The sequence below is a fragment of the Manacus vitellinus genome, unplaced genomic scaffold, assembly GCF_001715985.3.
Source record: "Manacus vitellinus isolate BGI_N305 unplaced genomic scaffold, ASM171598v3 scaffold_31_pilon, whole genome shotgun sequence".
In the NCBI taxonomy this organism is placed as follows: Eukaryota; Metazoa; Chordata; class Aves; order Passeriformes; family Pipridae; genus Manacus; species Manacus vitellinus.
The window spans coordinates 733,183-759,777 of record NW_021940379.1 but is presented as its reverse complement, the minus strand read 5'-3'; the positions used below and the strand labels follow the sequence as shown (position 1 = coordinate 759,777).

General features: G+C 41.0%; 1 protein-coding gene across 2 annotated transcripts in view; it reads right to left on the bottom strand.

Moving 5' to 3' along the window:
- The window catches only part of TTC28 (tetratricopeptide repeat domain 28), a 113,608-nt gene extending 87,521 nt beyond the window's left edge, over window positions 1–26,087 (bottom strand). For both annotated transcript variants that reach the window (XM_018076237.2, XM_018076239.2), the window contains exon 1: window positions 25,819–26,087. In XM_018076237.2, the coding sequence (XP_017931726.2) occupies window positions 25,819–26,046 (228 nt within the window). In that variant the 5' untranslated portion in view covers window positions 26,047–26,087. The remainder of the gene's footprint in view (window positions 1–25,818) is intronic.
- Between the last annotated feature and the right edge of the window lie 508 nt (window positions 26,088–26,595).

Below are 26,595 nucleotides of genomic sequence, written 5' to 3'. Positions count from 1 at the left end.
CAGGGGGCGCTGCGCGCGGGAGAGACTCTGTCGCCCCCTCTCGGTGCCGCCCCGCGGGGCCTGTGCGGGGAACGGAGGGCACGGGGAGGTGTGGGGAGAGCGGGTGTGGGGACAGGGACAGCTGGGCATGGGGAGAGCGGGTGTGGGGAGAGCGGGTGTGGGGAGAGCGGGTGTGGGGAGAGCGGGTGTGGGGACAGGGACAGCTGGGCATGGGGACAGCGGGTGTGGGGACAGCGGTGTGGGGACAGGGACAGTTGGGCATGAGGACGGGGACAGCCGGGCATGGGGACAGCCGGGGTGTGCTGGACATTGGGACAGGCAGTGTGTCCCAGGCACAGGGACAGCCGCTGCCCAAGGCAGAGGGGCTGTGCAGTTTCAGCTTTAGGGTGGTTGCATTATTTGTCCCCCGGGGTGCTGGGGCTGCAGACTAAAGGCAGAACTGGGCAGTGACGCACTGTGGCCATCTCCGAAGAGCAGGTTATGCCAACGTCACAGAACTTCAGGCTGAGCTCTAGGGATGATTCTGAGACTATTCTAGCAAACTAACATAGGCTCAGGAGAATTACAAATCCATAGGGCATGAACACAACACAATTTAACTGGGGATTATATTACTGAAGTGGTGCAGAGGCATAGTTTTCATTGCTGTGACAAATGACCAACAGAGGTAAACAATAAACCTAATGGCAAATGTAGTATCAAAACACAGACCAACAAATATCCCCTGTATGGTCCCTTGGAAATACAAGTCGCTTCTTTCCATGGCAGTTCCTCAGTCCCAAAGGACACTTCCCTCAGGTCTCAGGGAGGCTGGAGCTCTGATGGGGGTGTTTCAGCTCAGACCTCAGTGCTCAGAGGTCACTCCCTTCCATGACTACACATAATCTGGAACGAACACAAAGCTCAGACACAAGTCCCAGGACACATCAGCCTGGGTCACAAAGCTGCCTCCAGCAGGTCCCATCTTGTCTGCACTACCCTCAGACACCGGCTCTGCATTCCGTGCTTCTGTTCCCACACTTTCCTCTGGATTACTGGCAGTTCATGTGGCAGCACAGAGATGCAAGTGAAAAATAAAGCTCTGAAAAGCCGTAGGGACTGAAAAGGACACGTGTGGCAGTACAGAAAAGCAACTCCAACCAGTTTTACTCCCCAGAGCTAGCGTCCTGTGGAGCTATGCCCTTCTATCACACCAACAGCAGAGCCAGTGGGCCCTGAAACTCAGAGATTTCCATGAAGTTAAAAACTGGTATTGACAATTCTGAAGAGTTCTGTAAATGGCAGTCGGTGCTCAAGTCAAGAAAATAAGTTCTCAGTATCAGACAATGGCATTCTCCACATGGCTGTCAGAAAGAAGCTTCAATGAATTCATGGACAGATTGCAAAATGTGGTGTTTTGACATGATCAACGGGAGGTTTTTGAAATTCTTCCTAAGTAAAGATAATTAACACGAAGAAACACAGGAGCTGTGCATATATACCTGTCACAAATAGGAGTGAGCTGCTTCATTCCTAATCTTAATTCCTATTCCAGTGCCTGGCATTTCTGCTATATTTAAATTTCTCTTTTTCTTGCTCTCAATTAAAAAAAAATAATGTTGGCACTATTTTTAAAGCCATAGCAAATATCCAGAATAAGGGCAGTATAAATGCCTGGTGTTTGAAGGAAATGGAAAACGCCCTTTCAAAGTCAGAGAATTATCAGACTCCTCTAAGATTAAAGAAAAAGCAGTATGATTTTTGGTTTCATTTTTAAGGTCCCAGTTTCTCTTTCCAGGTTGGAAGCTCTCACTATGTAGTGATTCAATTGCCAGGAAATCTTTAAACCATCTTATGGCAGCAACTTCCATCTCCTCCATCCTAAGAACACAATCCTCATATCCATTTCAAAGAGAACCAATTCGTTCTCTCAAGTAATTGGCAAAGCCAAGAAAATTCAAGTGGTAGTGCTTTGCAAAGCTCTCTCTGAACCAGTGGGAAAGCTGTGTAATACTACTATGGAAAAGATAATATTGGTCCATATGAGTTAAACGCTCTCAGTTCACTGAACTGAGCTGGCTGAAAGCAGCTCCCTTCCCCTCCCCAGCACCCCTGGCCCGAATTACGGCTTGTGGCTGGAGAGCCATGTGCCAGCACTGCCCACAGAGGATTGTGCCCCATTCCTAGAGCCTGTCTCAGGTAGTGACACCTCTTCTCCATAAGAAACAGCCTTATTTGGATTCCTAAGGGCTAGACTTCAGGACACTGACAGGAGCTCCCAGGGAACAGAGTTTGCTCTTCCAAACATACAAATAAACATATTTTATTCCTTCCACTATTTAAGAATGAATAATGGGCAGCATTTTGGCTGGTTGGCACAAAATCATCCAGCAAAATGACAGGAGGAACTCCCTTCAAGTGCAGGAATTGGTGTGCTGGAGTATGAAAAGAGTCTCACTGCTCTAGATTACCAGAAATCAGCAAATGGTAACTCATCGATAGATGTTACTTTATGGCAAATTCTTGTGCAACTCACAATCAAAATTTCCCTCCAACCTCCACACTAAAGGTGCTTAGGGCCCATGATCTACCATTCCTTTCATGTATAGGAAGAGAGAAGCACAAAGTTCAAATAAAGGTGCCGGGTCACTTGGCATTAGTAGATGCACCTGAAGGAGTACACAGAAAAGGGCAGGAATACAGTGGGCTGGGAAATCAATTCAAGGTCCAACAAAGTCTTTGCATATTGTGCTGGTCATCTGGTCCATCAGCCTTTTGTTCTTGTTATGTTTTGCTACTAGACTGGAGCATTTCACCCTGTTCACTTGATAATAAAGATTGATTGTTCTATGCTGTACAGAAGTAGCCTGGATTATTTCCATTATTGGGTTACCTGGGGTTCACATCTCAGCAGCTGACTCTCTTCAAAAGACTGAAAATCGCTTCAGAAAATACTTTGTTTAGTCAAGCAGAAAAAGCTCTTTCACAGGGTACAAATCTAGGTTGAAAAACCAAGGAGAGGGCTTTCAAAAATAAGGATATACTTCTCTGGAAAATACCACTTCTGACAGGAAAAGCAGCTGAGAAAAACTAGTTGCTTAAGACTAATGAGAGTGTTGTAGCACAATTTAGTTCAAAGAGATGCAGAACTGAAGTGAACCAGAGATGAGGGAAAAGCCTACAGCGTTTACTACTGTCAACTGCATTCAAGCATTCAGGCAGAGCAAGGGAAGGAGGTTGCCTGACAGGCCAAATTATCAAGGATTACGGATGCTTGTTAATAATTACAAATTATTCAGTGGTATCATGAAATAGTCAGATGAGTTAATTCCAGATAAGGGCTATCTTGTTCTGATACAGAGTCCCCTCTCAAAAACCTGAGCTAGCACTGGCAGAATGGACTTTTGCAGAGGTCTCTCTTCTGTGCTGGTCACAGTGAACACAGACACTGCACTGCATGTTTTGCTCCTTGTGGCTCATCATTCCACTTTCCAGGAACTCACCTCCAAGTATTTCCTTCAGAAAGCAAATCTAGCTTGGAATGGTATTTGCCTAATACTGGGGGGGAAGTGAGAGAAGACTACATGACCTTCAAAGGTCCCTTCCAACTCAAGCCATTCTGTGATTCTATGGTTCTGTAACACATATCATGGACAGGGAGCAAGTACTCCCACCAAAGATTTGCCTGCAGTGCAAAGATGGGTAGGCCAGGAACGTGTATGGAAAATCAACCCATCAAAACCCACTCATCTTTGGAAGACATGCAAATGCATGTCCGTATTTTCTACCTGATTTGAGGCTTTTTCTGTAAAATTAAGCAATTCCCTTTTGATTAATGGACTAAGTCTTGTTATAAAACTCCATCTATTTCACATCCTTTAGGAAATAAAGGGTCAAACACTGCATCATTATCTATACCATCATTTGCTGTTCCAAATGAGAGTTCTACTTCATGCCTTGGAGAAGGGAAAACTGGAGGGGAAAAAAAAGAGAGAGAGAGAACAGCAGTGCCCACAGTGCCCTGTTCCATCATCCTTTCCTTCACTGCACAGTGAGAGTCTCTGTTGGTACCTCAATTGTGACTGTATTTATGCACACACATTTAAACAGAATTCTTGTCCCCACAAGGTGTGTATAATATTAACAGAATAACCATTCAAACAGTGACAAAGCATGGGTAATAAGTGGGTAAACTCACATGGACATGGTGGCACTCTGATTCTCCGTGGGCACACACTCAAGTCGATATTCTAAAATAGTCAGAAATCAATACAGGGGAGCAAATTCTTCTTTATTTGCAATAGAAAGGCTACAGAACCCAGCAAGACAGAGATGGGGAACTTCTAGATCAAGAAGCCTAGGGATGAAAGTTTGTCACAAATAGAAATTTTCTGCCTAATGACTGTATTCATCAAGAGAAGCATTATTTAAACATAATGTTGTGCCTGTGAAATATCTATGTGATAGTCCTATGGCAAAATGTATTTCTGTTGTTCACTGGATAGGAAACATAGCCTAAATTTTAACTGCATCTTATCACAGAAGGTGTTTGCTTTCAAACTGTTGTGACTCTGTTATTGGCTTAAGAAGGTTCATTTCTTCCCTCACATGATCCTGAGCAGAAAACCACGTTTAGCACCTGCTTCTAATTATGACTTCCCCCTCCCTTTTTCCATAGGAAGCACAATTACTGCTGCTATGGAGACAAGTGTAATTCAGGCAATATGTGGGTCAAAGCAACACTTAGGAGGCAAAGACTCATGGTAAAGTACCCTTTTTGCTACCTGTCCTCTCCTGGAGAAGGGTCTCCTCCCAGTCTTCCCTTGCCAATTTCCATCACCATCTGCTGCCTCAGGTAAGAGCAAACCAAATAAATCACCTGTAACTAACCTGTAACTTCACACCAGGGGAGCTGCTCTTCCTCCCTCGCCTCCTCCCCGCTCCACGTGTTACCAGTGACTCCAGGACCTGCCAGCACTCACACCATCACCATCTCTGTGGGCATAGCAGGCTCAAAGAAGCTCGTACTAGCCCAAAATGGGACAGTTTCATCAATTGAGTGGAGAGGGCTATACAAATCTAAACCGTTTTTCAGATGAGGTTCCTGAATCAAAACACTGCTGCTTTTATTCCCCAAGATCCAGCTGAGTCCCCTCTGTCTGCTCCTCACAGTACACCTTAAACACACTTATATGAATTCTTTCAAGAAATTTAGTTGCTAGTTAAATTTTCTTATAAACAGATGGCAGTGAGACTGAAAACAAACTTGCTCTTCTCAGTAGCTTGGACTATAGGCCTGAGATGATGGTTTGCTGGAAGAGGCAATGATTCAAAAGAAAGAGTTGTGTTGAAATGGAGGAATTCTGTGTCTGAATATGAAATAACACCAAGCAGGAAAGTAGAAGGCTGTGGTACCTTTAAAGAGACTCCAGGACTGTGGAAACAGTTCCATCAGTACACTAGAGGAACTGAGCAACCTCCCAAAGCCTACTAGCAGTCTAAATGTGAAACCTTTCAATTATGGTTTAAAATCATATCCTCACACAGACACTTCTCCCAAGAGGTGGACTCCACGCACACCTGACAATTACATGAAGAAACTGAAAGATAAAATAAATCAAACTTCCAGCATATAATCCCAAATATTTAATCTTGGTATGTTACTAAGCAAGATAAAAGTAATTATTAAAAAAAGAATCAACACTACAAAACAGAAAAATATTGTGTTCACTTGTCAGCATAAGCTTTAAAAAAGTTTGTGAAGTCTGAACACCTAGGAAGGACAGAAAAGGGATAATTCAAAGGCACTAGTCACCAAAATAGAGGTGGGGGAGAAAGACAAACTGTGCTAATTAATTTCATGCAAGAAAAGCAACTAGCTGCATAATGAGATGAATTGTCCCATTTGCCAAGAGCTCCAAGAAGCAAAGTTAAGTGGTGGTGTTCTTCCTTGACAGAGTCTGTCCATAAAAAATCCACAGTATTTATCAAAAAAGAAAAAAAACACAAACTGCTTTAACAAATACCTGTTCTGGAGCTCACAGGTTAGCAGGGAGGAAGTTACAGAATTTGGTGACATACTCTGCACATTAAATTTGTCCCATTTTTCAGGACACAGAACATACTTTCTAAATTTAAAGAAATCATAGAAGCGCATGCAAAGTTTCATTTAAAATTCTTTTTTTCTTTCCTCTGAAAGGGCTACACAATAAAACTATTGTACTGTAAAAGGTCTGTTTTGTCTATTCAAAATTTCTCTTTCGCACAGTGGAAATGTAGGTACGTTACACCAGTTATCCTACTCCTGAGCCCTGAGATACTCAGCAAAAGATCCTGTAACAGTCAGAAACAGCACTTAGAACTCTCCAAGGAGTCTTCTCTTACTGATTTAGAATGATAGGCAGTTCTACTGCTGAACTTCCTTGTAAAATGTGGACCAGGAATTTTGTTTGTGTCTGTTCACATTTTCAGTCAGGACTGTATGAATAAGAGATGTGACACAATTCATCCATATGTAGCACCATTTCTCCCCAAAGCACAGCGTGCTGCAGCTCACAGCTGCCCTTTTCATTGCTGCAGAAGTAAGAGAACAGAGGACAGGAATAATCTGAACTTCTGTACAATGACAAAGTGTCTACAGACACACAGCCAACGAGGTCTTAAAACCAAAATCAGATAAATCTTCTTCAGAAAGATGTTCGAAGAGCAGTTCTTACTGTAGGCTACAGTTAATCTGAAGAATGCCTTGTCACTGCCATGTCAGAGGTAACCATTTCAAAAGTCGGAAGCAACCTTAAGCTGCTGTAAAACTCTCCAGCATCACTGAATTCATTGGAGCAGAGACAATTTGGCCTCTCTGAGGAGTCACATCTAAGATTCTTAGAATAGAATAGTTCCAGTTGGAAGGGACCTACAACAATCATCTAGTGCAGCTTGCTGTGAAGAAGCATGTCCAGATGGAGGTTTGACTTACACTATCCTTATCACTGACACCACTGTCAGCCCAGATCTGCTCCCGACCTCAAAACAAAAACTTGAAACCCTTTCAGTCAGCTTTGTCCTACAGCAGAGAAGCCAGCACACTGCAACATCACACAACATTTAGTCAGAACCAGACTTCAATGGCATTTTTCAGCATAAAGTTTTGAGAGCATTTAAGAATAACAAGGACATCTGTTGGCTCCAGCCTAACAATACAAAAGTACACAGCTGCTTCATTTACCTTCATGTGCTCAAACATTCAGCACTGGAAGAGCATAAGGCTTAGAGAGGTACTAAAATTTGTCTACACAGAGAAACAGAAGGAGCCAACCATGCAGCAATTTCCATTCGTGCCTGACAGGAAAGGTGAGGGGTGAGCTACTCGCAAGAAATAAAAATAAGAAAAAATGCAATCTGCATCTACATGAAAGTGTTTACTGATGATAAGAGATTGATTTTAGATACTTTTTACAAGGTTATGTAAATGGAAGTTTACTCCATAATCTATTTTTGTGACCCCACAGCCAACCCAAAAGTACGAACACAGTCTGGAAGAGTCACCCATACTCATTTCACCTTTCTTTTTCTCCAGCACACATTTTGCCATTTAAAAAGTGAGATTATCAGCGGATACCTCAGAAACAGGGACTCTTTGCACAGGCTCAGGGCAAACAGGAAAGAGTAACAGTATCTGTTTTCCCAGAACACCCCTGCTGACAGGTCTGGAGCCCTCAGAACAAGGACTCTGGCATCCCACACACAGCCCAATGCCCAGGCCCCAAAAGCCATTGTGCAGCGCAGAAAACACAATTAGAACTGAAATGTAATAAGTAATTATAGATGGAAAAAAGATTGTGGAAAGTATCTGATATGCAGTACCGCTGACAGCAAGTTCTGAATGTGTGTCAAAAACATTAAAAGAGCAAGTGTGGGAAGGAATTACCTGACTGGTACAAGCAAAAATAATAAAGGGGAAGAATTGCCTAAATACTTTGTGAATTATTAAGATCTAGGAGAAACGGAAAAGACTCTACAGATCTTGAATTTCACTGTTACACGATGCCTTCTTTATATCCTCCATGTAGAAGCGATGACAGACAAAAGAGAGACAAATTATGCTGATAAATTCTTCTGCCTGGGAACACACTTTCACTCTGTTCTACATGACATCGTGGCAGGCTGTCAGAAATGCAGTGACTGTCAGGTTTCCACATCGCTACCTGATGTAAGCATCAGAGTTTAGGTAAAGTGCTGCCAATAAGCTCAGATTTACACTTCAGAGAAGCTTACTGTTATCCTTCTCCTTCTAATTAGCCTGTGTAAAGGCTTAGGCCTAACAACCACGACTTTAATGTCCTAAAACTAAAATAGTTTTACAATGGTTTATTCCAAATAATTCCAGGCTCAATTTAAATAAAAATTAAAAAGAATGAGAAATAAAAGAGAAGGAGTTCCTGTTGCTAGACTGAACTGAGCTGCTACAGGAACCCCAGACCAGATATTAGACAAGTTGTTCCCTAAATCTGGCCTGGCTGATTAAATCAGTCATTTAGCTTGCTGGGTCTTGCTCCTTCTGACAGAACAGACAAAGTCAGCCCAATCAGTCTGGGAACATACCTCTTGTAGATCCTCCTTCTGCAGAACGAAGAAGACGGCAAATCGTGCATCTTATTTATGAGGAAGAAAACTCCTTTCTGACGCCACTTGTTAGAAGTTTATGCCTTGGAGTCTGAAGTCTGAGAGCACTTATCACACCTATCCAAGCACAGTGACACTTGCAAGGCTGTGGTCTCGCTGCCGCCACCAGTCCTCACCAGAAATGCCTGGGCAGCCCAAAGAGGAGGAACCAGATCCCTTTTGGGGTATAGTCTCTGAGCTCGGCAGAACGATTCCTACTCAACAAGTGTAAAATCTTAATCTCCCAGCAAGTTATAGATCTCACATTCCTCTGAGGCAACGATTAGAGTAACCTTAAACAGACCACTCAGAACGGTACAGTTCCAAAGATTCCAGAGTAGCAATTCACCTGCGTGACTAATACAGGAGACTTGTCTGTAGTCTTGTGTACAGACCAGCAAAATTATAATACTATTTCTTAGCAATGATCCTTTTAGCAGGAAAAATCATCAGTAAACATAAAATATAAATGAAATATAAAAAAATCTCTCATGCTTGAAGCACTGTCCCATTTGGATGAGAAATTTCTGACTTTCTGTAGGCATTCTCCTGTTGCTGCCTTCCAGCAGCTCCCCTCCTCCCTTTAATTAGAGCCTCTGCAAAAGGAAGAAGCCAAGCTATATTTAAGTCTTTGTACACCAATAACGAGGTAACACACTCTGTAACAAATACAAATACTCTTAGTTGACCTCAAAATCTAGGGGACAAAAAAAATCTAGGAAAGAAATACATATTTTCACCCTGAAATACAAAACCCCTTAAACCCACCTTTGTTTTTATTGCATGTGAAGCATTGTTGAGTAAGAGATTCAAATAATTCCTGGAGGCTGGTTAATCTGCAGAGAGAGCTGTGCATCAGTATAGAGACCAATTGCTGGCATGGTGGAACCATTCTTAATAGGAAGTACGAGTAGAAATTGGAGTGAATGGATTCCTTTGGTTCTCCTCTGCTGCAAATCATACAAAGAAGCTCTAGATACATTTTCTGGATAAAACAGGAGTTTCTCAGAGCTCATCTCTGAACAACAGAAAAAAATGGGAAAGGCATTTCTACACGGACTGCCCCTGAGAACAGAACTCGGGCTCCAGGACTGAGAAATCCCACAGAGCGTATCTGTACTCAGCACATACTGTGGCTGAGACCAGGCTCAGCACAGGACATTTCTCAGCATCTTTATAGATGGTTTTTCCATTTTTCCGAGCGCGTTCCAGCGCACACATCTGGCAGTGCTGCGGCGCGAACAGCAGTTCCTGGCTCTCCGTGCATGTGTTCTGCATCCAATGACATCATGCACTCCTCAGCTTGCCAAAGCTCAGTCTCTACTGTACAGACCACCAAAACAGAGCCCCAGCATCCCCGTGGGGAACGGCACTCACTTCCAGCCCAAAAAGTTTTCCGCTTGCAAAACCTTGTTCGATGTTTCATCTATTGTGCTGCGTTTTCTCCCACTCACACCCATTCTACTTCCCATTACTTGAAAACAGCTTTCAAATCATTCCTAAATTGCTTATGTTCTATCCTGCCTGCAAACATTTTCTCTTTGCTCAAGGCTGTAACTACTCAGTTACTTCTCAGCAGAACAACCCTTTTTCCTTTTATTCACAGTGGGTTTTTAACTCTTTAACAACCTGGAAGTGGAAAATCTGCATTTCCCAAAGAAAGCTACGTTTGTTTTTCTTTGCTAAGGGTAATAGTAGGTGGCACAGTACAGATTGATTGTTCCCTGGAGATGAGATCAATGTCTCATCTTGTGTGATACTCATTACTTGCCACTGCCTCAACAGCACGGAAGCTCTTTGGCACACTTAAGAAAATAGGGTTTACACTATAGGACAAATCAGAAGAAAAATAATTCTAGTATCTGAAAAATATTCAGGTCCAAAATCTTTTAAAACCTTTTAAAGAAAGGCAAACATACGTCAAGATCAAAGACCCATGACTTACACAGTCAGAGGTGATGTGGAAAGCCCTAGAGTCAGGAACTGCTGCAGGGTTAGACCCTAGAATTTACCAGAACTGGGTCTCTGCTTCATCTCCTTTTATCAATCCCAAAACAGGCACCCAGAAGGAAGTACACGTACAGATACTGCAATTGGTAAACAAAGTCATGATGAGAGACAAAGCTGTAAGATTTCCCTGCAATAATTTCTCTAACAGAGGTGAAAAACACAGTTTTCAGGTCACATTTCGCTCAAATAGGGCTTAATTGTCACCTGCAAGGCAGCAAAAGGTGGAGAAAAATTGCAACACATTGAGGTTTCAAAATGAAAATTTCAGTTTTCCTCTCATGCAAAGTAGTTCCACGTGCAAGAGAGCCAACTCACTCATCAGCCAAGGGTCACTCAAAGGTTACCCACAGAAACAGGACAAAGCCAGAAGCTACGTCTATCACAAATTAACAGGCACGTTGGCTCGAGGCAGCAGCAGCCCATAAATCCATTTCTCCCAAGACAGTACTTGCATTTCTAGATACAGCGATTCCATTGAAATCTTCTTTGCTGCCATCAGAGCGTTTCCAGATACCAGCGTTCCAGAACAGAAAAATGAGGGCATTTGCATGATTTCAAGTCACCCCGCTCCTAAATGAAAAAGCACCTTTTCCTGTTGCCTGCCCTGACTAAAGGTTCCTGAGCCCAGATGCTGTGTTTGGCACTGGGCAGCTGCTCTCAGGAACTGTGGCTACTGACAGTCACTTCAGAGCCCTTTTGGAAAGGTCACGATAGAGACACAGTTAATGCCCATGACTTCCTTTTCACCCAGTATTATTATTAAATAATGATTATTTTAGCTTTTTTTCCCAGCAATGACCAGTGTTTAAACTAAATATTTTGTTTATATTAATATTAATAATTATATATACACATAACTATGTAGTGCTTCCCACACTGAAATGTCCATGTTTTGTTTATACTACCTCTTCCATTGGAAAAATCTCTGATCAATTAATTGTCACATATGATCCTCCAGGATTATGTATTTTCCGTTTTACTTATGGTGGGGAAACAAACACATTATATGAAGAGAATCACAGTTGCAGATAAACTAAAAGACCTTAGAAATACCAGATTTAAAAGACACTGAAACAAGGAAGAGACAACCCAGCACTCCTAGACTGACTGTTACAAGGTCGTTTGTTTTAATGACATCTCGGGGAGTTCTGAACATTTCTGGTCCATCCTCACTTGTACCAGCAATACAAGGAAATTTATGTTGCTGAATTTCAGTTCTTTATCTGTTTTCCTGGCAAGTTACTCCTGACAGAGTCTTTATAGAAGGTTTAAAAGAAAGTTATTCTGTGATCATAGAGATGGAGCACTAATGAGTTTAATTAGAATGCAGTGCATCAACCCTAGATTGAGACATAGCCCAAGATGATTAATTACCGTGTTGGAATGGCTACAGCAAAAATAGAGGGGGCTAACAAGGCTGTCCTTTAATAGCTGTGTCTACCCACCTTCTCCACCTGCCTGAAGAGGTGTTCTCCTTTCCTGTATGCTTGGCTACCACTGTGACAGCTGTGGGGGGTGCCAGGACAAGCTCAATAAAAGATAATCTTAATTCATCATCTTCTCTATTAGCAATTACCCTTGTTCATTTAAAAATCAAGGTCAGTTTTACTTAGCATATTTATCTTTCAGAAAAGTGCCAATGTTCCAAGTACTACGGGTTATTAAGCATCAACTACTATTTAGTTACATAAAAACTGTAATCTTCACAGGATTCTTATTTCCCAACTAAGTCTATAATCAAATGCAATCAAGCTAATTCAAAAATTATCTCAATTAATCCTTTGAAATGCATCAGCCAGTTCCCCAGTTCACGCACAGCGAACAGTATCAAAAATCTAGAGTTGAAAACATATTTCCTTGATTTTCACTTTTCAGAACATCTTGAAGAGATATTTGACTCCAAAGATACATGAAACATATTTGGAAAGCAGACTGCAAGTTAACCTACAGCTGCCTAAAGTTTATTGGCAGCATCTTGAAAGCTGCCATCTTGTGCAGTTCTAAGATGCCCCCAGTGAGGGCTTAGCCAGGGAATGTTGGGCACCCGACTAAGACTCCCGACCTTGCTGTGCACGTGGCACAGGAATTGCTGGGATGCAAATTGTGCTCACATGCTCTGTTATTTCTGATATCAGCCTCTCCATGCCACTGTTCATGATTTTTTCCCTGTGAGGGTGGTGAGGCCCTGGCACAGGTTGCCCAGAGAAGCTGTGGCTGCCCCATCCCTGGAAGTGTCCAAGGCCAGGTTGGACAGGGCTTGGAGCCTGTTCTAGTGGAAGGTGTCCCTGCCCATGGCAGGGGGTGGAAAAATATGAGCTTTAAGTTCCCCTCCAACCCAAACCAGTCTGTGATTATACAAAAAGTAGTAGTAAACACTACTTACATCTCTCAGCAGCTGCCAGAAAGCTGCAAGCCATACCAGCCCCATTTCACTCTTCCATTTTTAACACTTCTAATGAGCAGATGGTTAATTTTTGTGAGCAGGGAATAAAAAACAAAACAACTTTTGTTGGTGCAAGTGACTGAGGGGGCTTTATCTTATAAAAAACAGTTGTTTTGGACATCTGCTCAAATTCTTGACTGCAAATTTAGCTTTCCCTACATTAGTAGAGAAATATTCCTTCAGACACCGAGGGATTTGGGCAACCCCAAACTAAGGGAAATAAATAGGTAACAAACTTTCTGTATGTGGTACTGTTAAGATTTTGGGGAGTTGTAGCAATATATACAGACATTCTCAGAGGCATGTAAAGTAAAACATAAACATCACCTTCTTCACTGTGATAGAAAGCAAAAAATTCAGTTAAATGTACATAAAAGCCCTTCAGAGGCCTCTGCATCTGAAAAGCCAGTGAGCTCACCACACTTACCTTCTTGGCAAAACTGGCTTCTTCTCATATTAACAGAATGGAGAGTTGTAGATGCTACATTCAAGTTGCTCCTTTCTGTTCTATTGTGTGATTTTATAAAACACGAATTCACAGAAGCTATAGTAAAATTTTAATTAGTGAAATACAGATGGTTATTTTCATACAAATTTTAGATTTCCCTATTTTTATTAAGCACCAACCAAAAACCAACATAATATGCAACATATTTACAAATGCATAAAAATATTTATAGTTCCAGATATGATTTATCACTGTAGTTAACAGTACTGAGCACTCTAAATTGCCAACAATAAAAATTACTTTTCTGTGATTTTTTTTTTTTTGGTCTAGTTTAAGCACAATTTTGTGTGGGGACACAGAAGAAAAAAGAAGAAAAAAAGCATTAGGATTTGGGAGGAGAAATTGTGTGAGAGCATAAGAGACAATGGATGTGTCTGAGCCAGGACTGAGTTGCTGGTTTAGATCATTAACTAAGAGCTCAGTGCTCACTGCTGCTCTCTCTGCAGACTCCAGGATCAGTATCCTCCCTCTGTGCTGCAGCCCAAGTGTGAGATCAAGCAGAACAAATGTGGGAGGGCATGAAATCATACAGGCAACTGATTTCTTTTTTGTTCACTGAAACACTAATTTAGGCTCTTTAAAAAGCTATGTTTACTATACACGCTCCTCTTATTCGCATTCCTTTCCTGCTGCATTCCCTATTCCATTACAGCTTTCCAAGGCCTCAGTAACTGTACCTTGCAATACCAAACATTTCCCTCTGAGCTAAGTGCACATATTTTCTGCTTTAAGCCTAGGAGGGCTCAGTGCTGTAGCTGTCCTTTCTCAAACAGCCACAGAAGCCATTATTTCTAGGCACACTTTTATAGTGCAACCAAATCCAAGAAGCTGACATTTTTTATTTAGTACCCATGGGCTATAATCATGAAAAATTTACTCCCTGAAATACAGTTGCACGCATTTTCTATCCACCCTACTAGTGATAAAAAGTAATTTCCTCGCACAGCCTGGTAACAATGGCAACTCAGCGAGATGTATCACCATAAAATAAACATGAGCACATCACACATCTGAATTCTCGGCAATGAGACTGCCAGTCCGTGTTCCCAGCAAACATTTAAATGAGTAAGAGGCCTTGAAGCTTGACACGTTATCTCTAAAGGCATGGGAGAGGATTCAGGGCAATTAAAATAAATCGCCATTAGTGACTACAAACCTCTGGTAACACTGTGGCTCACTGCAGGGGAGCTATCAGGGCCAAAACAAGATGCCCAAGCAACGAAAACCAAAAGCTAATCAAGAAGTTTATAGATCTTCCTGACTGATAACTGAGGGAGGTTAAAGGTTACACTTACAACAAAGTCTAAGATTGTTTCCCAGCTCCCACTCATCTGGTAAAAGAAAAGCAAAGGAGAACCATTATTTTGTATTTTGGACCAATGAAGACTGAATTACGAACCAAGAAAAAATAACAAGAAAATTTAAAAAAGAGAATCTGTCCAGAATTCCTGTCCTGAGTTATTCCAAAAGTGCAATGGAGCGAGGCAGGACCCAGCCATGCTCTGCCCAACTCACGGGGGAGCTGTCCAGCAAACACAACCTCAATGTTACCATGGCAACAGAAATAAAACCACGTTTTACTAGCTTTTTCACACATTTAGAGAAACGATGAAACTGAATTCTACTAGATGGTATGGTTCTACAGGAGAAATGGGCTTAGAAATTCAGTTCTTGAGGAGAAGTCCATCAGTGATAACACAGATACAACAGCTCAGGTGTAACCTCTAGGAGAGAGAGCCCCTGAATCTGTGGCTCCTGTCAGACATGTTTGCTAGGAAAACATTCCTGTTTCCTTAAACATCTCACACACACTAGAGCTTAAACTCCACAACGAGGCCCTTCAGTCTGATCCTCCACGGCACTTCTCATGGAAGAAGAGGCAACATCACCTATTAGCTGAAGGGAACAGAGTGTCTAAGAGGCAGAAGGCTATGTATGATTCTATGATTCTGTGATACACCTGTCCTAGTGCTTGTGAGGATGTGGGTTCATATTTTGTACAATAACTCACAATCCTCTCTCTGCTCTGTCTTGCGCTGCTTTTTATGTTTTGTTTGTGAAGGACAGAAGCCTGCAAGCAGACAGCCACAGTGAGTAAAATACAGACTGTACAACCCATGGCAAAAATTAAACCTCCTTTTTCACCCTGAAAAAGGATGGAAAATTACGCTCGAAGTACATATTTAATGCAGTGTTTCAAGAAGGTTTCTTTCGAGTTCCCATATGAGATGAGCCTCTATTAACAACAGTTTCATCAAAATACATTCTCCCTTTGTTAGCATCCAGAATATCTAGGGCTTGGTATACATCTTTGAAGAAGTCCATTAAAAATGAATCATAAAACCATCAATTTAACATTTGTCCAAATAAAAAATAGGTTTTCCACCAGGGGAAGTGAGCACTGTATTAGATCTAACACAAGAAAAACCAAAGGAATAGTTTTCATTTACAGGCCTGTCAAGCACATGGAACAGACCAATGCCCCTGGCAAGACTAACAAAAACCATCACATACACAGCCTGGGGACAACAGTCTCAAATACTGGATACTAAAGAAAAGGCTGCCTTTATTATACTTTTTATATACATCAATATTCATATGACCTATTATTCCTATGAGCTGGCTCCTTGACAGCTTTAGAATGAAAAAAGCAATACAGGAATTTGCATACCACTGCCAACTTCTGGAAAAGTCATCAGAAATTACAAAAATAACTGCACTGAAGAGCATAAAAATCTTGTATTTATGATAGACTTCTAATAACTTCTAGAGAAATTCAGTTATTTGACTTCCAGGACAGAAACCTGACATTCCAGACCGAAGGGAAAAAGGAAAGAGTTCAAAACTAACTTAAACCCAGAAAATAAAATTGAAACTAGAGTGTCTATATGACAGAAATTACAGTACTGTTCAACCCTTCATTTAAACTTATGGGGCAAATGCTCTATTAGTGGATAACAGCAAAACTATCAGTAATTTATTTCTGCTGTTCCATATAACGGAAGGGGCTTTATAATTTTCCCTTTGGAGCAAAGGAGAGATCGTGCACAAAGATGCAAAAGGGAAACATCACGTCCTTTGTTCAACAGTTCAGACCTCAGCGCCCTCAGAAACAAACAGAGCAGTGACTCAGACAATAGGTTTATAGAAATAAAAAGAATTGCTACAAATCTCTTCCCTGTTTTCATTAGTTTGAACTGTCATCATGCTCCTGTCTCAGAAAATGCCTGTGCTTAATGCAGCAATTATCCCTGTGCTGCATTTCCTACTTGTGCATGACCGCAGACACTTCACATCTGACTGGGCCACAGGGAGCTGAGATGGCAGGAGCAACGTGACCTGAACAAACCCCTGCTGGCACTGAGAGGCCAGGAAGGCACAACGTGAAGCCACGGACATATTCAGCTGTCAGGTAGCTCTCAGCAAAGCCCTACTAATTGGTTAGGTTTTCTTGCCCTTGGTACAGTGCAGCACACTGTGTAAATGGTATCCTTGAGTGCTTCCCACTGACTTGTTAGTCAAGGCAATTTCCTGCTTTCTCCATTTTTAGTATTTTTTCCTGTCTGCTTGTTCTCCCAAACTCTCCATTTCATTTAATTTCCTCAGAGATTGGTTGAGGTTACAGATCTGTGATGAGGATCCAGTGATGCCCAGACATGCCATGATGTATCAGCCTGTACACCCAAACAAGAAATGCAGGTATCCAAGAGCATTCCTGTCTTTTATAGAAAAAACAGATCCTGCATCCTTGAATCCCCTCAAATCCCCTCCTGCTCTTTATTGCCACACAGACACCTATGGGCAGCTCTCAAAGGACAGGAGAGCTCGCTGCAGCCCTTATAATCTACAACATCCTAGACAGTCTCCCTTGTGCTGCTCAAATTCTAGTCCTTGGGCAACCAGAACTACAGCATCAATTCAGAGAGCTGGGATAAATCTAGGATAGCAAAGCCTAACAGGACTATTAGCTGCAGAACAAAACCAAAAACATGTGAGACATGGTTGTTGGTGATCTGATTAATCAAAGCAGCTCATAATATAAATACAGCAAAAGGAAAAATAAATGGGAATAAGGGGCTTATAGTCAGTAGGTTAACAAAAGAAGAGCAAACAATTAAAACACAAAGAAACCAAATGTGTATTGACAACGTGAGCGTAAAGCAAACCAGTCCAGAAAGCACAACTCAGAACAGCCTCTCTCCTTGTGCTGCTGAGCATCAGTGACACCCACTGCAGCCTCAGGAGCCAGAGCTGTGAGCACTGCCACGCCAGCCACCCCAGCCTGCTGTCAAACAAACAGAAAAGGCAGCACGGACAGTACAGACTGTGGAAAGAAATTAACAAAATACCATTCAGAAGTATCTAAAAAATGCGAATATACACACACAGCTGAAATGAGATCCCAGTCCCTGCTGAACCCCCGAGCACAGAGCGCCCTCTCATGTGCTTCGCTCACCACTCCACACATCACTCCAGCCCTCCACAATTCCACAGCTTCAGACTGGATCACCACTATGATCATATTAGCAAAGAAATTAATCTCCAGGATGAGGAAGCCAAATCCTTGTACCCTGAGTAAAAATAAGGAATATATATCTCATTTTTGAGAATAATAAAACTGAAAAATCACTGAAAAGCTGAAAACTGACCAGAAAAATCATCTGGCGACCAACTCCTCAGGCTTTAGGGAGATGAGAAAAAGAGGTACCAATACATGCCAAGGTTTTAGTCTAAAACTACGGGGTACCAAATCCATATTGTGTAAATAAATGAAGACAGTCCAAATTTCTTAAAATGTTATCCAGTTGCAATGTGCTCAAATCTCAATGAGCAGGTAACAACATACATTTTCTTAACTACCACCCCTGCAGATCAAGCCTCATTTCTGAAATTCAGAATTATTTCTGCATTTGTGCTTTAGATATTCAGACATACGAGGAATAAAAGACACTATACCATTTCTGCATAGCATCATAACTAGTTCCACTGGCAAGAAAACTGTGGAGTAGAAAACCAGCACCTTCCAGGAGAGAAATTTACATTACAGCATTTAGACCAAGAAGAAAAATTGCAATTCGATTCCATAAAAGAAAATTTTAAGTTGCTTTACTCCATACACGAAAGGGTTCCAGAAAACAAAGAAAGGAATAATGAAACCCCACAGAAAGAGCTTGGAAAAATTGTGTTGATTTGTTGGATGCTGACACTCGAGTACCTTTGTAAGGTTTTCAAATTCTAAGGCAGTAAGCCGATTTCTTAGAAAGGAGCAATTTTTCCTGTATATTTACTTAAGAAAGACAAGCCTTACAAGTGAAAATATTTTTTTTTTTGAGGATGACATAACTATAGTGTCATCCATCCACTGTGCCCCCACCCCCTGTTCCCATCTTGTACTGCTCTGCAATTTTACGAATTGAGAGAAAGAAGAACATCTACATCTCACCTGCACAGCAGCTTTCCTCTGAGCGATGCCATAACCATGGCAGAAGGTAATGGAATACTTCTCCAGTGAACTTAAGTATTGGGAAAAACATTAACTCCATAAAGCTGTGAAAAAACTACATGATGCTCATTAACTAAATATCTAATTGGAAAAACACCTGACACAGAGAAAAGGATCATCATCAGACTGGGACCTGGGTTAAACAATATTTCCGACTCCCTGCCTGACCTTTGAAAGTTTGCAGAGTGTGCAGCTGTGCTGAGTCCACCTCCAGATCAACCTGGGGAAGGGAAGGTTGCAGTGAAGTGAGAACCTACTAATGGGCATCAGTTCCTCATGGGGGGCAATGAGAGAACAGACCCAGGCTCTTGTCAGTGATAAGAAGTGAATGGACAAGAGGTAATCACATTTAAATGCAAGGAAAAACTTTTTGGTGAGGGTGGTCAAACACTGGAACATGCTGTGGAGTCTCTATCCTTGGAGATATTCAAAACTGGCTAGACAATGTCCTGGACAACCTGCTCTAGCTGACTCTGCATTCAGCAGCAAGGGCAGCACAACATCATCTCCAGGGGTCCCAGCCAACTTCAACTATGCTCTGGTTCTGTGACACAAAAAGACAGAAACAAATGCAGAAATCTCACAGTAACGTAACACAGCGAGTTCTAGCAAAGTCAAAAAAGTCTGTTGAACGGTTTTATGTCTGAAAAACTGGAATGCAACTTTCTGCAAATTAAAGACAGATTGTAAGCTGGAGGACAGGACTGGAAAGTTCCTTGCTCATCAAATTAAAAACAAGAGGTCTATTCATGAAAAAAGTTATGTGGTCAAGTCACATTCTTTGCTCAAAACCTTTACATGCGACTGAGGGTGGGCACTGCTTGCAATTCATTGAGAAACTCTGAGGTTGCTACGGATTGCTAGAGCACATGAGGGTACATTTATAAAGCTGGGCAGGAGTGCAAGGAGAACTTCAAGAGGACCAAGTGTCCCTTTTACTTGTAAAAGGCCTGGTCACATGACTGACAGCTGGAGTCACTTAACAAAATACCAGTGTGAGCTATTCCGCTCAATTCCCCTACAGTCAGATGACAACATCTAAACACCTCTTGCACTGCAAACACCCAAAGGCCTCACAGCTCACAATCCCCCTTCTTCCTCCTTTCAGATTTCTTCTCCATCTACAAGTACAAAGCCACATTTCTAAACTGAGACGACTAATTTTAAATTAAGAGAGACAAAGACCATAAAAGAAACTTGTGCCTGATGAAAAGTGGTGTAATTCTTCCTAGTTACTTTCAGTTTACATATGCAGGAGGCATTCCTTTTGCATCAACTACATTCTCCCAGACCATTCACCTTTTCTCTAAAAGGTGTTGTAGCTCTAAAACAGGTTGATATGAAAAGGTGGCACTGTTTTAAGAAATAACATTTTTCCCTGCTCAGTGGCTTGAACAGTTGCAATAATCACAGACTGTTACTGAACCCTCATCTTCAACTCTGTTTGCCAACTTGGCCCCCCCTCATTCAGTAACCCACTGCACTTTTCAGGGAACACTGCTCCTCAAACACCAGTCCCAGTGCTTCTACTCACAATGAACACAGAAATCAGATAAAATCAAGGTACCACTCAGAGTGCTGAAAACATCCATCTTTGTGGTTCTTGCTTCCATTTAACTTTGGTTGAGAATGTCCTATTAGCCAAAAGTATTCAAATCTGACAAAGTCATTTCATCTCCTGTTAATGAACAACTTTTCTGTCAGGAGATTAAGCCAATAAATCAATGCCAAAACCCAAAAAATTGTTCAGTAGCAGTAGGCCATTCATACCTTTGTGTTAGCTGTCACAGCACTGAAACCAGCACTCTACCTGGTAATGAAATCTACATTTTAGCACAGAATTAGGTACAAAATTAAACCATTTAAGCTACAGCATATTTTTTTCCTATAATGTGAAGATTTAAAAATATCTCAAAATCCACAAGAACTAAAGAAAGACTGTTCAGGTGTCAGAGTGACAGAATATATATCCCTCCATTTTCACATACCATGCCTAAGGCTGCATGACTGTGAAGAGAAACAGAATAAAATTTTTCTAGAGTATGATCAACAGCAAAACAAAGAAAACTGTTCAGTGGGAAATCAAAGAACAAAATGAGCCTGATCTGATTTGCCTCTATTTGTGTTTTCCCAAAACACAACATAATTCCTGAAATATTGTGTTGTCTTTGCATTTCTCAGTGATATGTACACAAAATATTTTTCAAAGAGCAGGACTCACGAGCCTGGTCCTCTCAGACAAACACCACAAATAGGTTTATATACTGTTGTAACAAACACTTTCCAGCCACACACAGCAAGTTATTCTGGTCTGCAAGAGACCTGAAGTTTCTGCCTCCTCATCGTTCATGTCTGGAGTTGCACAGATAAGCAGATGCATTTCTATAAACATACCTGCTTATTACTCCACACTAAATAATGCTTTAAAGACAGCTTTTGGGGTGAGGGTGTTAAGAGGATGACTTTCAGCCACAGATTTTATTGAACTGAAGCTGTCAAGTGCTAGGTGCAGTACCTCTGGGGACACGCACACCAGTGTGCCCACAGCAGAAAGAAGGGAAATTAAGCTCTATTACTTTCAAGGAACATTGCACAGATTTTGCAGGACTCAAAAGTATTAAAGAAAAAAAAAGATGAAAAAGTATCTTGAGAGAACTGGGCTGGAGGGAGGAAGATGGGGGATGAGAACCTAAATTAACTCAAGACCTTAACTGGAAATATAAGTTGTATGAAAATTAATATAAGATGTATGAAAATTCAAAGTTATACACAATTGTATTCGAAAGCATGAAAGCAAGAACAACCATTTTCTCACTTTCTACATTGTCTCCTTTCACAGCTTTGTTTCACAACATTTTTTGTTTTGTTTTTGATTGTCATCCTCTGAAGAAAAAAATCAGCTTAATGCATTGGCCTGGTTAAAGAAGGAAAATATATTTATTTCAAACACATGTAAGATTGTCATATTTCCCATTATCATTGTAAATGCTGATAATTTAAAAAAAAACACAAGAATTAACAAAATACATATCCAAGATAAAGGAGGAAAGGAAACAAAGAAATTTACATTTAATAGTACAAGTCTCAAAAAACTTTCATTCAAATTAATTGTTCAGTTTCCTAAGTGAAAGGAAGTCAGGTTCTGTATTTAAAACTTAGGCCTTTCAAACCAAATACCAGCTGTCCCTGTCTAAGCTCCCTCTTCTGGCTAATTAATAAACTCGCTTAGACTTTGTACATGGAAGTTTCAATCTTTCCAGTTCTTCCCTATCAATAAAAATCAATTATTTTTTAAAAAATCTGTAAAGCAACTTTGATACTGAAATATATAACTTAAGCTTTCAATTTCAGACAGAGCCCTCCTGTTGTCCCATGCTGACAAGTTACACACACACTTAAGAAAATAAACATGCCTGTACTATGCAGAGACACTGCAAACCCAGCCTGACTGACACCCAACCACCTGCACCTCCTCTGAGCTTAAAAACACCACTGCCTATTTTCTGGGATTAGATATTTAATCCAATGTGAAATGTTTGTGTTCAAAACACACCAGACTAGTTAATTAGTCCCCAAAGTACACTTTTCCTTATTCACACGCTGATCGGGGTGCAGGGTGACCACCTTATTTACTTGTTAGTAAAGTGGGAAGAGGGACAAAAATAAGGGGAGACCTCACTGCAGTTACAACTTCCTCCTGAGGGGAAGAGGATGGACAGGCACTGGTCCCTGCTCTGTGGGGACCAGTGATAGGACTCCAGGCATCTAAGAAAAAAAAAAAGCTGATTAATTAATTTAAATTTTTTGGAAAACCAGGAAAACCAAGGAAAAGAATAAGAAAGAGCACATGAAGAGAAATTAACAAATCCACAAGGGAAGAAACAAGACAGAGAAGGCTTGAAAAAAAACACTGACTGGAGAAACACCCTGGGATGAGACTGGCACAGTCAGACTCAGCAACTAAAGCAACCGGTCCTCACCAAACTAACACAAATTCATGACACAGAATGAAGACAGTGGCAGTGAATGGTCTCAAATTGTAGATACAGATGTCTTAAGCCAACAGTTACCCTCATTGTGGAGCTGACAAATTAATGACAAACAGAGTTTGGCAAAAATTTTTCATTCTCTTCTAAAACATAAGTCACTACAGATGATTTGTGGAAACAATTCAAAGAAAAAGGGAAGTACTATGCAGAAGAGTGTGAAAATCACAACTCCAGTGGAATGGACATATAGAGGACAAAAAATAGTTCATTCAGCTGTGGGTTTTCATTATCTCAATTACTGTAGTAGCACGATTTCTAAATAAAAGCCAAGCCACACTCCCAGCCAAGCCATTTTTATGAGACTTCTATCACAACTGTGTCAATGAAGGCAGGCAGTGCAGTCAGACTCCAACCTCTACAAATAATTTCTGTTCAACACCTTTTTGACCTTCAATCCAGCCAATGAAAGGCCTTGAAGGGAAATTCATTTCATGTTTATGCTCTTAAAGTACCTGCCCAAGTGATAACAAAAATCTGTTTCTACATACAAAGTCTCATAAGAACCATGACAACAAAAGACCAGATTAGACTTGTAATGCACGTGTGGACACAGAGGACACGGCCAAGACACAGCCTCTGAAGCAAAATACTGATGATCTGAAAAAAAAACCAGTGGATCACTGAAGTTTAAAACCAGAGATAAGATTCCAAATGGGATTCTGACAGTTTGAGAGAAAAGAGGAGAGTGTGTGAGGCACTGACAAACTAAAGGTATCGCTGTGAAAAGATAAAAGGGAAGATACAACCAGGGACTGGGGGTGAGCTTTATACAGGACAGGAAGCCTGGAAAAGCTACATTGACTCTCCCATTGCAGACTGATAGTAACTTTCAAAGTACATGAACATACTGCATCATGGAACAAGATATCCTTTACACACTGATCCAGTAAAACAAGAACAGATGCCATGGTATCACGGCACCATTATTTAGGTCTGCCAGTACTTTTTCCACCAGTGAGCCTCAAACTGTTCTGTAAAAGTGCCACCCGACTTTTTGTAAAAAAAAAAAATAAACAAAGAAATAGAGTTTGTTCATGGTCAGAACTAGAATCAAAACAGTTACTTCATATTTTTAACTCAGTGATACAGTCTACCTGAAAAAAGTCTCATTTTTTTGTTGCTATTTTATATTAAGAATGTTTGGGGAATTTTTTTTTAAATATTTCACCTTAGTACTGCATCAATACATATTCTATTATTTCTGTATTTCACAGATGGTTAGTAATGCCTTCATTTAACACAGATTTTTAGCTCGTAAATCTTTTCCATCTTATCTTCTATTTTGATCCACAGGTCTTTTCCAACCTTTTCCAAAGGTTGTTATACTTCTGCGACTGGCATTTTGAAAGTATTCTTTTATGAAACCTTTTCACAACTTTTCATCTAAGTCAGCTCTATAGTAAATCACTACCAGAACCAGGATACAAAACTGAGCACAGGTACCCTGGCTTTTATACTCCTTAGCTCCCTGAAGTTAACTGAACTGGACAGCTAGAGTTTAATGACAGTAATGAAATTTTCTTTTCTTAAACATAGTCCTTCATAAAAATATATGCAAAATCTTTTATGGCATTCAGTAATACAAACCATTTAACAATCAAAAAATAACAAAAACAAAAAAACAAACCAAACAAGCAAAAACCCCAAAACAAACAAAAAAAACCCCCACAACACAAAAAAACCTCCACCCAACAGCAACACAACTTAGAAGTTTATAAATCATCTCCCTGCTAAAGTAGGAGTTTCTTCAAACGTGGACTGATTCAAGTCTTAAGGAAGCATATGAAAAGGCTTCTCTAGAAGCCAAAAACCAATGGAAATCAAAATATGAGATTTAGAGTGACCTGTTGGGAAATAAAAGAAAACAGTTTGGAGCCCAGCTGGTGGAAAGCACCATGCTTTGCTACCTGCTCTAATTTCTGAGGAGAGGAACCTGGGTGATGAGTCTGCTCTTAAACTGCACCTTCAGCTGAAGTGGCTAGTAAGGGTGTGTGAGGGATTGACAGGAGAAATGGAACCTGGAGCAGATGCTGCTAAAATCGATTAGCATGTGAAGGGCTGGCCCCGGGCTAGCCAAGGAGAGGCAGCTACTGGAGCAATCAATGGCAGCTGGTGGGAAGCAAGCCCAGGAGGAAGAGGCAACCAACACCATTTACTCTTTACAAATGTTTCCTTGCATAGTCAGGTCTAAGTGAGAATGCCAAGATACGTATTTCTTCAAATGTTTATCCAAAATATACTACACACACAAACACTCTTTGAACACTATTTTGAAAGGCCTTATCGCTCCATTACTAATGAGAATCTCCATGATACCTCTCAGAGTTCTGCAACCACATGTTCCTGGATGCTGACGAATGATGACTACATTAAACATTAAAACAGATGTCTGGTCTTCACAACCCAGAAACCATGCTGGGTTAAAACAGTAAAATAGTAGCATGATCCCACTGGGGAACAGTATGTTTACACAGAAAACTGTTTAATACCCAACAGGTAATTCAAGTCAAACAACTTTTAAACACAAAATGTATTATTACCTGGAGCTTTCAGCAAAACCAGACTTCAGTACAGAAATACATGCAGTTGTTTACACTGGGTGTTACGTACGTGAGCAACAGCCCCACAGGAGTTACTCCTTCCCCAGAAGACAAACACACTTCCCTACCTTCGGCCATTTGGGATTCAGAAGCCGTGCTTTGATTGCATCATCCAGGGCCTTGTCATACTGCTGGATTTTCATGTAGGCTGCGGAGCGGTTGCTGTAGAGGATGCAGTTCTGGGGGTCGACCCCCAGGGCCTCGTTGTAGAGCACGATTGCGGTGTGGAAGTCGCCGTCATGGCAAGCCTGGTTGCTCTGGCGAACTTTCTCAACAAATTCAGCTTTGCTCAACATGGGACTGTCAGGACTTTTTCTTCCAAGAGATTTGGATCCGAAGAAAGAAATCTGGGAGGGGCAAAGGGAGAAATTATATGTTAGTGTTAAGAAATGCTGCTCCAAAAATGGAAAGAAAAAAAAAAATCAAACTATTTACAAACTGTGCAGCAGAAATTAAAGCCACAAGCATCACTGCAGAACAAATTATGAATTCAGAATCAGATTCTTTAAAAAAGTACATTGTTTATCTATTGATATCCCTTTCTGAGGGTACAAAAGTAACAGAAAAAAGTCTTACAAAACACATCATTCCCTACGAAGGATGTCACAGGAGCAGCTGTAGTCTGTTTATGTATGCTGCATTCCACACACAAGTGCTTTCCTCCTCAGCCACACTATTTGATGCTAGCACACTAAGCATAGTTGCCAGGTAAAGAAGTTTCTCTGAGCAGGTGGCAGGTGTGAACACGAAGATGAAGCTGGTACATCTGAAGTTTGATATGCAGATTACACAGAAGCACATGCATACTAGACAGTGGAAGAATATATCAATCCTCTTCAAAGCAA